The sequence below is a fragment of the Rhinatrema bivittatum genome, chromosome 4 (assembly GCF_901001135.1).
Source record: "Rhinatrema bivittatum chromosome 4, aRhiBiv1.1, whole genome shotgun sequence".
Taxonomy (NCBI): domain Eukaryota; kingdom Metazoa; phylum Chordata; class Amphibia; order Gymnophiona; family Rhinatrematidae; genus Rhinatrema; species Rhinatrema bivittatum.
The window spans coordinates 235,206,046-235,221,303 of NC_042618.1; the positions used below are offsets into that span (position 1 = coordinate 235,206,046).

Below are 15,258 nucleotides of genomic sequence, written 5' to 3' on the forward strand. Positions count from 1 at the left end.
TTTTGCCTGAGCATCATAAAGAGAATGACGTATACTGTAAGCTCATACTCAGGCTCTCACCAGTTCACCACTCCAGAGAGCTCTGGGTAGATGCCACTGCCTGAAAGCATGAGAACATGCAGTCTATCACCAACATGTAATGAACATATGCAGAAATATTTAAGGGATTTTGACAGCCAGCAGTTCACAGGCTCAAAGGCAAAGTACAACTGTCAGAGCAGTTGTCACAACTGCCTATGTATACAATGGACCCAAATATCTTACACAAAGTAAAATGGGAATTTTACTTAATCAGGACATGGGCACTGCTACTCAGAGTTTAATTGAGACTAACAGCTTCAAACCAGATGCATTATGGCTCTTACCCTGCTAGTACTTCCTCCAGTTCTTCCTGCCTAACCTGAGCACTTCATAATCCAAAATGCACATTTCAGTGTTTTTTTAAAACACTATATTAGCCTACCTATTATACAGGCTAAGAGGTCCTAATTTGGAAAGTAGAATACCATACTATTGAAAGGGAAGGTCAGGTCCCAACTGCTGAAGTTAATGCAACAAATTGATAAAGAGTATAAAATACCCATTCTAGTAAACTCTCCGGCAATCAAGACCAAGGGCATAGCAGTATCTCATAGGGTAGGATTTACAACAGCTTGGATAACGCATCTCCTAAATGTCATATCAGTCCATGAAGGTGTAAGAACCATCCTCTCATTCACAAAGGTATAAGCCTGCTCTGTATACAAAGTTGACACTGCTATTTCTTTTATATTTATTTTATATATAAAAGTATTTCTTTACGGAGAGAGTGGTGGATGCCTGGAATGCCCTTCTGGAGGAAGTGGTGAAGTCCAAAACTGAAGCACTTCAAAGGGGCGTGGGATAAACACTGTGGATCCATCAGGTCTAGAGGACGCGTATAAAGAGCAGGCAGCAAAACACTGCACGGAGTGGCAGTAGCCAGCGGGATGCCAGTGGCCAGTGGTTGGTGTTCCACCTTCACGGAGCGGAAGGATGGAGGGCTGCCATCTCCCAATTAAAAAAAGAAAAAAACACACAAAAAAAAAACAGGGATGGGTTCATGGGCTATAGGTATTACCAATTATTAGGCTTATTCAATTACCAATTATTAGGCTTTTCAATATTTGATGATAGTTAATGTGACTTTCAAGGCACACTTCATTTTCAATGCATATCCAGCATAGCTCCCTGCTTCAACGGCAGGGGAGAAGAAAAACTAATACTTCACGCATATCCAGCATTGCTCTCTGCTTCAATGGCAGAGAGCTATGCTGCCGCTTACCCAACTAATCAAACTTAATATTTCACTTGGAAGCAGCTCCATCACTGCTCTCTACATTAATGGTGGGGGTGAAAGGGAAATGGAACCTAAGGTTGCTGAGAAAAGAGAAGTGTGAAGCTTGCTGGGCAGACTGGATGGACCGATTGGTCTTCTTCTGCCGTCATTTCTATGTTTCTATATTTCAGTGTGCTCACAGGTTCTATGGAATTTCTTTTTATATTAGTCAGTAAAATTAGAACTAATATCTAAGACAGAAGTCTCAGAACTATTATATTCTTACCAGCTGTGTGCTAAACAGAATATAATAAACTCCTAAATATAAAAAATCTCCACTTATGGGGTTAACTATATGAAATACAATTACAAACTATTTTTAACCCCTATTATAAATTGTAAAGTGATAAATCTATTCCTGAAGAAGTTTATAGAAAAGCCATCAAAATGTTGTTAAAGTGGAAAAGTGGTAGTTTCATACATTAACCATTCTAAAGCACCAGTGTAGTTGCTATGCAGTTTTGTTTTATAAGCATTAGCTAACCACCTCCCATCTAATGATATGACAAACGCCATTAGTTTTTATAAAGAAAATTTTTCAAAAATTGCTTGTGAAAGAAATTAAAGTGTATTCAATAATCATATTCTTAAATCACTCATGTCTCATGCTATGCCGGATCACTCAGATTGTATTTCAAAAAGTCAATACCATAAACATGGCTAACATTTACTTAGCTCATAGCATATTCCTTCATCAGGGGAATGATATATGTCGCCGTTCCAAACACTCCGGTTACAAAACGCTGACGACTAGTGTGGACAATTTCGCATTCATGGATGTAATGCTATATAAAGCTGAACACGTGGTTCAAACAGACTAATGGAAGCTGGGCAATTGCCAGTCACAACAATGAGGACCAATCAAGTTCTTCATTCAGACCTTGAGGTGTTACTGAATTCAGTTTATAAATCCAAAACTGCTTGCAGTAATTCAAGCGTGATGCATAATTATCCCCTCTAATTATGTATAACACCTGATCAATGATAGTCCATGGTAGTTGACCAAAACTGTGATTTTCGATGCAATGGTTAACTATGGGGACTGTCAAATTCTCTGCATGAATACATGACCAATGTTCAAGCAACCTTGTCCTTGCCTGAAAATTTATGTTGGGCGAACCAGCTGACAAATTAGGGTAAGGTTGCTTGAACATCGGTTGCATATTCATGCAGAGAATGGGATGACAGGGAGAGCGGATACTCCCCTGTGCCTAGTTCGGAGCCAGACAAAGCAAGAGGAGGTGAACCCAACCGAGTTGTGGCTGAGGGTTCCTTTCCAAGCGTATCCAACTGCTTGGACCCAAAAAGTTTTTCCATTTTGTCAAGATGGGCCCAAAGATCCTTGGGGGGGTCATCTGGGCTTGCAGATGAGGATGTGGGAAGCCCCCAGGCAGAGGACTCTGATCTCGTCGGGGTCTGTGATGGACATGGTCTGGGGGGCACTAGCAAAAGCCAGTCGATGCCATGGAAAAAAGCACAATGCGTGGTCGATGGCTTCCCCTACCGGTGGTGCCTGCCAACCATCTGTGACCGTGAAGCATGAAGCGCTTACCAATCAATGCCCAAGGAGGGCGAGAGACCCTACGCAACGCGTGGAAGGAGAACACACACTTTAAAGTAGCAAAAATGCCAGAAAGAAGCACAAGCTCCGAAACCACGAGGCAATAGCTCCATGGAAAAGAAGAGACTGACGAGGGAGACGATGTGAATGCATGGTTAGCATGCTGGGCATGCTCAGTGTGCCTGAAAAACGTTTTCTGTGCCAGGCTCCACCCGATGTCACCCATGTAAGAGGACTACCATCCTACTTGTCCTTGGGGAAAATAGTTTACCTGGCTTACTCTGGCCCACCCCAGAACACCCCAACACTCCTCTGTTATCCAGCTAAATCTTAGCCAGATAAATACTTTTAGCCGGATAAGCAAGAGTAATATTCAAAGTTATTTAGACAGATAAACAAGTTAGCCATATAAATGACTGAATACTGACCTCCTTTGTAGGGTTTGTTGCAAGACTTGTATCATTTTGGAAGACCTTTTCTGAATTGCTTCCATCATCTCAATATCCCTTTGAATATATGGCCTCCAGAGCTGATCACAGAGCTCAAAGAAGGGTCTCACTAGAGCAGTGGTTCTCAACCCTGTCCTGGGGACCCCCCCCAGCCAGTCGGGTTTTCAGGATATCCACAATGAATATGCATGAGAGAAAATTTGCATACACTGCCTCCATAACATGCAAATTTTCTCTCATGCATATTCATTGTGGATATTCTGAAAACCCGACTGGCTGGGGGGGTCCCCAGGACAGGGTTGAGAACCACTGCACTAGAGACTTACAAAGAGGCAATATCTCCTTATGCCAGCAAGCATAGCATTAGCTCTCTCAGAGGCTAATGTAATAAAGTGTGCATGGTAGAGTGCAGAGTTTAACCCACAGCTGTGCACAAACTTTACTGCCAATGCAAAGAATTTTGCACACACAAAAGTAATTTTCAAAAGAGTAATGCATGTAAAACATACTATCTTAGCAATTTTCAAAAGCCAATTTACACTCAAAAGTGCATTTACATGTGTAAAACCCAGTTTTAAGCATGCAAATCCTTTTGAAAACAACCAATGTTTTATTTAAAAACTCCATACTGTCAAGTTAATTCACCATCACAACAGTTGACAGAAAGGCACAATAAGGAAAAACTATAATTGGTATAGATTACAAATTATACAAGTGCCAACACAAAACAGTAACATTTTAATAAGAGAAACTGTGTGTTTAAGGCTTATATGCCAGTTGAGAAACTGTCAAGCGGTTCAAATCTGGCATTAATATGCAATTGGAGATATTAAAGGGGAAAAAAACTGATTACTTGGTGCGTCCTTATCTTTCAACTGTTTTCCTCCTTCTCTTTGTCTTTATAAAAAGCTTGTTTAAAAAGCCAGGTTTTCAGACTAGTTTTAAATAGTTTCAAATTTCTCTGCAGCCTTATTTCGAGTGGCATGGAGTTCCATAGAACAGGTCCAGCAGCGACAGTGCTCTCACTTATCTGAGTGAGGCATGCTGATTTAACAGAAGGAAGAGTTAGTAGAGCTTTATTGGCAGATCTAAGGTTTCTGTGTGGTACATGTACACACAGTGTGTACAGATTAGCGCCTTCTCATGCAAACCCCATGCTAATGATGGAATGAGCCATTATCTCAAAATACAGAGAGGTGCACTGGCTTAACCAGTATTCTTAGTGCTGGAAACTTTAACCCTGTACATTTTACTCTACAACTGACTAATCTATGGGTAGAAGTTGGAGTTCCAGCACGGGAGGTTGCATTTGGGATTTTATCACTGTGAGCCCACATGTTTTCTGTGCATAAACAAACTTATGCCCATAAAAGTGCTTGTTTATTGTACACAATTCATGAGTCAGACTTTTTTTCCCCCAGAGTTAAAATGTGTACTCAACCTATACAAAAGGCCAACTGCACATTTTAACTTAAGTTTGCATGATTTTTAACTCCCAATACATTGGGCTATCATTTGCTTACTGTACTGGGAGCTACATCTGTTACCAAGATGATAAAAACAAAAAAAAAACAGTGTTGTATTTCATCGCACAGTTTTACCATACTCCTCCTTACATCAGGCCCTCAGTTGCTTTATTAGTTTGACAAACTGCTTTGAGGTCATCTGAGATGATTATTCCTTGATCAAGCATATTTTTCCTTCAGGATCCTTAGAAATGTTAATATAGATATTGAAAAGAAGCTGTTCCAATACAAAGCTCTGAGGAACTTAGCTTTCACCAGAGTGGATTCCATTTAATACCACTCTATGCATCCCACTGCTCAACCAATTTCTCACCCAATTTACATCTTCCTGTTCTACTCCCATCTGGCTTGCTTACTAGTCTTTCTAGCAGATCAATGTCAAAAGCCTTACTGAAATCCAGAGGGCTCTTCCACAGCTACTTAATACACAATCAAGTTTGTCTGGAAAATCTTCCCATTGTGAAAACATTTGGTATTCTGCACTCAGTTCTCAGCTTTCTGTGGCAGTTCAGGGCTACATTCTGCAGCCGAAGTTAGAAAATTATGTTTAGAGGAAGATGGTATAAAAGTATAAACATTAAATACAAATTCTGAATAAAAAGTTATTTTCCAACTTTGCTGTGTCTGAATATTTTTTTCTTTTGAAAGTTATGCATGGAAAATTTCAGGTATTGATGTGGAGGCTAAAAGGAAGAGGAGATTCTCAGGAACAGAAGAGGGAGGGAGGATGGCAACAATAAGGGGAGAGGCAGAAAAAAGCCAAGATCAAGGACTGAAGGAATAGGTTCTGGAATCCGGGCGGGATCTGTCCCTCTCTTGTCTCAAACCCTACCCCAATCCTTCGCCGCCCCCCCCCCCCCCCTTCTCATCATGTCCCTTCCATTCAAACAAAGTCCTACCCCCTTTCACACCCAAACCCCAGCTCATCTACTTAAAACAATCAGGGCAAATGCCAAGTTGGCCATTTCCCACTCTCCTGGGTCTAAAGTATTCCAAACTCAAGTCTGCCTGGACATTTTCCATACAAATAGTATGCACTGTAGACAGCATCTGCAGCTACTTTACCCATTCCATTAGAATGATTGTCTCCCAAGCTACCTGAGGGCCTGTGGCTCCCCTTTGACTGTTCACATAAGCCACTGCCATGGCATTACCTGAAAAGACTTGACTGCTGCCCCCGCACTATCAGGAGGAAGTGCTGAAGAGCTAGCTTGATAACCCTGATCTTCAGCCTGTTTATGGATTAGGTCACCTCACTGCATCCAAATGCCCTGAGCTATCTGCTGCTGATAAGTCTGGTAGGTATACCCATTGTCTCCAGATTCATGCTCTGTAGCATACTGTGTGTGGACCAACTCCCCCCTTGCCAGCCCATCTCGTACTTCTGAGATTCTGGAAACCACCTCAAGAGAACTGCTCTCTGAAGCAGGCACATATGAACCTCCGCACAGGAATCTAAATCTAGGGCTGTCATCCAGGACTCCAAACTTTAAGGTAATCTCATACTTGGAGCAGGGGGACCTGGCAGCTAACAGGACCCAATGTGGGAACATAACTTGCAAGTTGTGTCTGCAGACAGGAACATCTTGCCTACCCCAGTGTTCAAACTGGGTTCCCATATACTCCAAGAACTGGGACCATGAAATTCACTACTCAGCTCATGGATTTCAATAACCGAACAACTGGATGTGGACAAATGACTCTCCCATTCCAAACTGGTTCATATTAGTCAGACGTCTAGATAAAGGTGCACTGGTATTTTTTCTGCACAGAAAGGTCACCACATCCACCATAAGCCTGGAGGTAATCTTTGGAGCGATTACTATACCAAAAAGAAGCACCTGCAAATGACAGTCCTGCCCCAGGACCACAAATCTAAGAAATCCAATGGGACTATGAGAAACTTCTGCCAAGTCCAGAAACAACTGACCATAGGGAATAGGGCCCCTGGTCTCTTTCTTCTTCTAGAACTCGAACCCCGGCATTTAATTGTATCACATGGTGCAAGGTAGTTTTCATGGCTGAACTTTGAGACCAATAGGCAAGGGGACACCACAAAGAAAAATTCTAAGGTATAGCCATTTCTAACTATGTTCAAAACCCATTGGACTGACATTATGTAGGTCAACTCCCTTACAGAATCACCTGAGCAGCCTCCTGCTAGGTGCACCAGAGGACACGCTGACCTTCACTGGGAGCCTCAAACCCCACTGCGGCACTCATACCTCCATCATGGCTTGTTTTTTTCTACCTCTCCAAAAGTATGACCCTTTCTAGGTCTACCTTTCTGCGAGAGGGGGAAAATCGGACAGCTGTAACTGGAAGAGTTCTGAAACATTCTTTGGGAACCATGCTCCAAGATTTCAATTTTTTTTACCAGTTGCTACATGTCCTTAATCAACAGAAGCTTTCACTTGAAGGTTAGCTGCTTATGCATGTTTTAGAGGCAGTGTCCACTGCCCAATGGTGGAGCCACAACAGACAGCCTGGGAGCACTAAAGCCATGTTCTTCACTACAGCTGAAGAACATAACATGCCATACTGGGTCAGACCAAGAGTCCATCAAGCCCAGCATCCTGTCTCCAACAGTGGCCAATCCAGGCCATAAGAACCTGGCAAGTACCCAAAAACTAAGTCTATTCCATGTTACCGTTGCTAGTAATAGCAGTGGCTATTTTCTAAGTCAACTTAATTAATAGCAGGTAATGGACTTCTCCTCCAAGAACTTATCCAATCCTTTTTTAAACACAGCTATACTAACTGCATTAACCACATCCTCTGGCAACAAATTCCAGAATTTAATTGTGCGTTGAGTAAAAAAGAACTTTCTCCGATTAGTTTTAAATGTGCCACATGCTAACTTCAAGGAGTGCCCCCTAGTCTTTATATTATCCGAAAGAGTAAATAACCGATTCACATCTACCCGTTCTAGACCTCTCATGATTTTAAACACCTCTATCATATCCCCCCTCAGCCGTCTCTTCTCCAAGCTGAAAAGTCCTAACCTCTTTAGTCTTTCCTCATAGGGGAGTTGTTCCATTCCCCTTATTTTGGTAGCCCTTCTCTGTACCTTCTCCATTGCAATTATATCTTTTTTGAGATGCGGCGACCAGAATTGTACACAGTGGGGTAGCTTTTATAATTTTGTGCGAGCTCATATTTTTGTTCACGCACCAGGCGCGTATCTTATAAAATCCGGGGTCGGTGCGCACATTTGTGCAACTTGCGCACGCTGAGCCCGGCGCGCGCTGCTTGTTCCCTCCAAGGCCGCTCTGAAATCGGAGTGGCCTCGGAGGGAAACTTTCTTTCCAACCCCCTCCCCCCCTTCCCCTCTCTAAACCCCCCCCCCACCCGGCCCTATCTAAAAACCCCCTTACCTTTGGTTGGCAGATTTACGCCTGCTGAAAGCAGACGTAAATCTGCGCGCGCCAGAGGGCTGCTGGCGCGCCATCACCCGACCCAGTCCCGACCCGGTCCCTGACCCGCCCCCTCCCCTTTTACGAAGCCCCGGGACTTACGCCCATCCCGGGGCTGTGCGCGTGCCAGCGGCCTATGCAAAATAGGTGCGCCGGCGCGCGAGGGCTTGTGCGCATAAATCCGGCCGGATTTACGTGCGCAGGGCATTTAAAATCCAGCCCAGTATTCAAGGTGCGGTCTCACCATGGAGCGATACAGAGGCATTATGACATTAAATCACGTGATACAAGAAGTCTGCCAGAAAAGCAGCCACTGATTCCAAACAAGCTACTTTGAGACCAGAGTTCAACTTGCTCCCCCCAGGCGCCTCTGACAGCTACTGAATCCAATACAGAGGCACACGAGCCACACAACTGTTCCACACTGCAGCCAGCCGCCTCCTGAAAAGGGCTATTTCAGAAGGGATCCATCTCCCTATCCTGAGCAACCCCATGAGCTATGCTCCTCTCCACTGGAATCCTAATGCTGTTCATTACCACCAGACAAGGGCATTTACTGTAGAGAGCTGCATTGGATTCTCTCGCCTCGCTAAAGAGGGTTTAAAACTTTCCAAAAGTCTTCCCCATCCTAAGGTCTGTATCTGGCATCTCTCATTTGGCCACTCAAAATAGCTAGAGTAGTTTTAAATTTCAAAGAAATCCCTTAGTTTGATGGAGGGGAAAGCCTTTTGAGGGTTCACATATACCCACCAAAATAGAGACTCCTGATGATCTGTATTACCCTGAATGATCAGGACTGATAACTGCTCTTACTTTCAACACTGAGAAATCTTCCCTTCTTCCACCTCATCATCCCTTGAAACACTAAATATCCTCCTTCTCTCTTCCCCCAAAAATATGATCCAAGTGAGCTGCCCAAGGAATCCTCATCTCTCACTCCCCACCTAGATTTCTTGAGAGCAGGGCCTGGTGCTGGAATCTGGGAGGGAAGAGGCAGGCAAAGGCCTGGGTAACTGAGGAGGCAGAAGGGACACCTCAGAAGATGCCTCGTCAGCCAGTAGATTTGGATCATAACAAAATCAGAGTGAAAAACAAATGAGAGGAACCAACACTGAAGAGAAGAAGCAGCTCGCAAAACAGAAAACAGCTCCTGAGAACAGGAGACTGCCTTGGAAAAATGGTGAAACAGCCTCAAAAGCCAACCCCAGTGGCACACCAAGGTCCCAAAATGAACACCCCTCTTGCCACTGAAGACTCAGTGATAGGTGATGAACCTACCAGCGCTCCTGACACATGATCCCTGGATTCAAGCCCAAATCAAGGGGAGAGAATGATGTTTCCACTATACATCTGTGCTAGGGACCACAAGACTTATCACGTCCATCGCACACCAAACAAAAAACGGTAGCCATGCTGCACAAGTGCCTGCTCCCAGAGTCTTTAAATGCCTGTCCCGTTCAGGCTACCTTAAAGGAGGTGTGCATAACGCTGCTAGCTGCAAGTGGGTTCTTCACCACTGCAGCCTCCAATGATTCCAATGGATAAGAGTACTGAGAGAAGCAGTGTGCCAAGAGGTTGCAGCCACAAGCTCTTGTTTTTTTGCTGCTGCCTCTCCAGTCTGTAATAGAAGCATGCTGCAATCGTTGTCCCTTTGAAGCACGTTCTCACAGCAGGTCTGGGGGAGCTCTTGCTAAAAAGCAGGCCCCACTAGGGCAGGCAGGACTAGTCAATCACTAACAGCTGCCCGTTGACAACCCCAGACACTCTGTCCCCCAACTTCAGCAGGGAGAGCAGAGAAAAATGTCTTCGGGATCCAAACCTCAGCCTGCTGTATCAGTTCAGAATCATGCTTCCTGGCTGCAAGCAGCTCGTATATAGAGTGATATCAGTGAATGTCTTGTTCTGTCTCTATCTGCTGGTAGCATAATATGCAGCCATATATCTGGACAGCTAGGAAAAATTCTAAAAATAGTTACATTTCAGTTTTGAAGTGGCACTATCATGCAGTCCAAAACTACATTCATGTGTCTAAAAAAAAATTGCAGGCATCTGGCTTTTTTTTTTTTTTTTTTTTTTTTAACATTTTGCAGTTTATAAAACTAGGCTCAACAATGGCACCCAAATAGCCTCAACTGGGCAGTTTATCTGCCAAGACAGAAGCCACAAGGAGCTTGCTTCCTTCACTATTATAACCCTTAGTGGTCTAACCAGTGCTTAAGGATACACTGCAGCAGAGTTTAAGACTGCTGCAGCAAGTTTTTTTCTTTCTAGCCCAGTAGCAACATTCTGTGGAAACTACTGTAGATATTTTCCCCCCACACAAGATGACTAGCTGGAAGGACAACTATAGACGATAAAGTGCTATGGTGCAACTTCCAGTTTGATGCTGCTGGTCTCGATTCTATCCACCAGTTGGTCAGGACTACTACACAATGCATCAGAAGGTAATGTCTGAGAAGATATAATGGATGGGACTGTGGTGATCAACTTCAAACTAGAGGCCATAAGTCTACAGCAAAGATCAACTGGAATAGCTGGAGTATTTTTTTTTTTTTTAGATTTCAAATATAAGACAGAGGGGCTAGGTGCAAATCAAGTGGAAAGAGAAAATGCAACATGTGTCAGTAATAAAAAAAAAAAAAAAAGCAAATAGATGTAGCCTTCGTAAGTCAAGGTGCTTCCTACAAATAGAGCAACATTAATTGCTGCAGAAATAGTACATTTCTTCTTCAATCCTGCCCCATCTTAAAATATACTGGCCTCAAACTGTGGAAGAGACCAAAGTTGTGAAAGAGTACAAAGATAATTAGGAGCTAAGTTACCTCTGATAGCCTTCTATATTCCTAGGAGGTAGTTAGCACAAGTCTTGTCTCAAACTGCACTTGCGCTGGCTTCACCTGAGCTTTGAATTTCAGAAACTGCCCAACTCTCTCAGATGAACTGTCAGCTCAACACAATTCAACAGAAGACCCTTTCAGGAACACCAGGAAAGAAGTCAGCTGGTTTTCACATACTTGGTTGCCAGTGTCTTCTCCCCAACTAACAGGTCGATACAGTAACGTTGAGTTAAAGATTCCCGGTCTGTAACGTGCTGGGAGCGCACAATACAGACGAGTAAGGCCATCCAGCGATACAGTCTCCAGTTTCACGCGTCCTTAGCGCTTCCTAAACCCTTTCCTAAACCCTTTCCGCACCCAGCATGTAAATGAACGAAAAAGCTGTATAATGAAGGAATTAGCTATTCCCCTGCGATACTGTAACGGGCGCTGATATTATCTCCTCCGTAACCCGCTGTTCTGCCGCGGCCTTAACCTGCTAGTTTACCGCCTCCCCCTAGTAGGAGTTAGTGTAGTGTAGTGTAGTGTAAAAACATTGCTTACCCGCCCTGGTCCCGTCCGGTCTCCTGCAGCCCCGTCCGGTCCCCTCCTCCCGAAGCAAAAAAAAAAAAAACGAAAAAGTAGCAAGGCTCGGGCCTGCTATGGTAAGTGTAAAAAGTGTTAAAAACAAAAAACCTGTGTGTTATATAAAAAAATAAAAATTTTAAATACCTGTCGGAGGGCCGTGGGTCCAGGCAGCCGGTGGGCGGCGGGCAGCCATCAGCGGCATCCGGTAGTCCCTTCTTCCTTCCTCCCTCCCTCCCCTGCCTGGATGAGCGCCAAAATCGCACGGGCGGGTCGGCGGCAGCAGGATCCGGGAGCGGCGGGTAGGCAGCAGCGGGGTCCAGGGGGGCAGCGGCAGCGGGGTCCGGGGGGGCAGCGGCAGCAGGATCCAGGGGCGGCAGCGAGATCCGGGGAGCGAGTAGCGGCAGCGTGTTTGATCGGGCAGGCAGGTAGGTGGCAAAATAAAGATGGCCGCCTGCACGGGAAAATCGTGCAATTGGCCGCTGAAGACGTGACGTCACGACGTTTGGCGTCACGGGGTGTGACGTCACGTCTTCAGCGGCCAATTGCACGATTTTCCCGTGCAGGCGGCCATCTTTATTTTGCCACCTACCTGCCTGCCCGATCGAACACGCTGCCGCTACTCGCTCCCCGGATCTCGCTGCCGCCCCTGGATCCTGCTGCCGCTGCCCCCCCGGACCCCGCTGCTGCCTACCCGCCGCTCCCGCCCCCCCCCCCCCCGCTGCCGACCCGCCCGTGCGATTTTGGTGCTCATCCAGGCAGGGGGAGGGAGGGAGGAAGGGAGAAGGGACTACCGGATGCCGCTGATGGCTACCCGCCGCCCACCGGCCGCCTGGACCCACGGCCCTCCGACAGGTATTTAAAATTGTTTTATTTTTTTATATAACACACAGGTTTTTTGTTTTTTACACTTTTTTACACTTCCTGGTGTGTCATTTCAAATGTCATTTGAAATGACAGGTACCAGCGCACCCAGGTTACTGTATAGGCGCTGTTACAGCGCCTATACAGTAACCTGGGTGCGCTGCATTTGCGGCATGCATTTGCATGCGATTAGAGGAGAGTATCGGGGAGTTAGTGAAGAGAACTGTGCGTGCGGGGAGGAAGGGTGCGCCTGACACTGCCGCACTGTTTTTACCGCGGCCTTACTGTATCGAGCCGTAAGCTGGCTACTCTTGATTCTTTTTGTTTAGTTTCATACCAATCTAGTGTCTCTGAAGGTTTCATCTGTGGAAAATGTTAGCCAACACTTCGCTGCATCCAGTTCAATCATTATTTAGCTCTTGCAAAAACTAACCATTATCCACTAGAGGGCTCCCCAAGATGTCCACTTCATTTTTCTCTCAGCATTGTATATGTTGTACAGGAATGTTAACCTTGTATAAAATATAGTAAAAGCCTGGAATCTTAAATTCTCTCTCTCAGTACTGAACTCTTCCCTGCAAAGCAGTAGAATCCTCTTCCTTATCAGGCTTCAACCAGCAAAATTCTCGCTCAATTTCTGTTAAGAATTCTTAAATCTAGCCCTTAAGAAATTTAAAAAAAAAAAAAAGTCTTAAGGCTATTCAATGTATATTCATAATTTGCATGCAATGGCTCTAGTTTAGGGCCAAATTAAATATTTTGATTACTCTGAAAAACAGACCTATTTATAGGCCTAGAAGAACTGAGAATAGCACAATTCACTTTTTTCCACTAAATCTATATTTATCCTCCTTTACAATAGTCTCCACCATAACCCTTGCCATACAGTTCATAAAAAAAAAACAAAACACACACACACTACAATCAGCCATACAGAAAAAGCAGCACGTATTTCACAGATAGAGACGATATACTGCAGCACCTCCTGGAGCAGCAGGGAAAACCTATTTGAACAGATACTTTCAATGTTGCCCTTTGGCTGCCCAGTGCCTGTCATTACAAGAATAGTTCTTTTCTTGGCCTCTTATCTGAGGACTAGAGATGCGTATCAAACTTCATTCATTTTGAATACTAGAAGCCAGATGTGTGTGTCAGTCAGTAGTAACAACTGTCAGAGGACCCCAAACTTGATCCTCAATGGCTGCAACCCAGTTGGGGTTTCCACAATGAATATGCATGAGATGTATTTACATACAATGGAGGCAATGTACCCAAAGAGATCTCATGCATATTCATTGTGGAAATCTTAAAAATTGACTGGGTTGCTGTCCTCTAGGACCATGTTTGGAGACTACTGAACTAGGCAATCATATTTCTAAGCAGGCAGTTTAGGAACAGATTTCAGAACACAAATCTTTCACCCAAAAGGGAAACAAACCCAGGATGGGCAATGACAAATTACCTACAATGGGGTCCCATCTTCCAAAAGCACTGCATTCCAAGACTGAATCCTTACTGGTTTCCCATGTCAAGACTCACCTGGCTGACCAAGGAAAACTGATAGGATTGCTTACAATCTATCAGGTGGTTTGGAATCTGGTTGTGCCTTCCTCCAATTACTTGAGCGAGTTTGGATAGAACCTACCCCAGGCTTGCTTAATGACTTGAGCAATAAGTAAGAATCAATACTAGGATTCAAAACTGTTTCCCACACCATGTAAAGCACTGCAGCTGGCCCAGTTTACCACTTGGTAAACCCTGCTAATGATCTTCAAACGTGCTTCAGTTTACTTACGTTTTCAGTGTTCCAGATGTCATTAATTCTGTCACCAGGACAATACACTTCTTTCCCTTTAATGTGGACTCCCATGAATCATAGAAACGAACAATGTTGGGATGCTGAAGTCCCTTGAGCATTCCAGCCTCTTCCTTGAACCTCTGACGTTCCGATTTTGACAATTTTCGATCCTAGTGAATAGAAAATAAGGAACAGAGAAAACTGAAATACTGCAACATGGCTTCAGAAACCATTCATCTGATATTACATATTATAGAACATAGAGGGGCCTGCGGGGAGCGAGTTGGATTCTGGTCTCGAAGTCGCTTGAAACTTATTAAACAGTAAATAGGGACAAAAATGGCCCATCCAGTCTACCCAGTTGAGATTTGTCCACTTTGGGTAGACTGCATATAAATTCCCATATGTAACCCAACAAATCCCAACTCCCCCATGTGTTATTTATCGAACCTCTCAATCCTATTCCACTATGCCAATCAGGTTACCCAAATGTCTTCTTAGAATTACACTACTACTTTGGGCTGTAACTGCCTCTCTTTCCATGTAGGTAACCCCAGTGCCTCTTGCAACTAAGAATCCTCTGTCTTTGATTCAGTTACAGTTTTTTTTGTCTCCATCACCTCCCTCAGGGAGGGGCATTCCAGTCATCTACCACCATTCTGCAAAAACAATTTCATAAGGTATTTCCAGAGGTTACCCCCTTAGAGTTTATTACCACCACTAGTTATACAATCCTGAGGGTGTAATGGGCGGGGGGGGGGGGGGAATTCTGTACAATACAGAATTTGCACAGAATACACCTTTTTCTGTGCAGAACTGACACAGTGCAAGCCAGCAAGAAAAAAAAAAAAAAGACTGAGGAAAAACCAGAGCTTGTACCAGTGCC

The 15,258-nt window shown here is 44.3% G+C and overlaps 1 protein-coding gene across 2 annotated transcripts in view; it reads right to left on the reverse strand.

The window, feature by feature from the left end:
* Positions 1-15,258, reverse strand: part of LOC115090598 (serine/threonine-protein kinase WNK1-like) — a 185,594-nt gene that overhangs the window by 29,161 nt on the left and 141,175 nt on the right. For both annotated transcript variants that reach the window (XM_029599931.1, XM_029599933.1), the window contains exon 2: positions 14,370-14,542. In XM_029599931.1, coding sequence (XP_029455791.1) covers positions 14,370-14,542 — 173 coding nt within the window. The remainder of the gene's footprint in view (positions 1-14,369; positions 14,543-15,258) is intronic.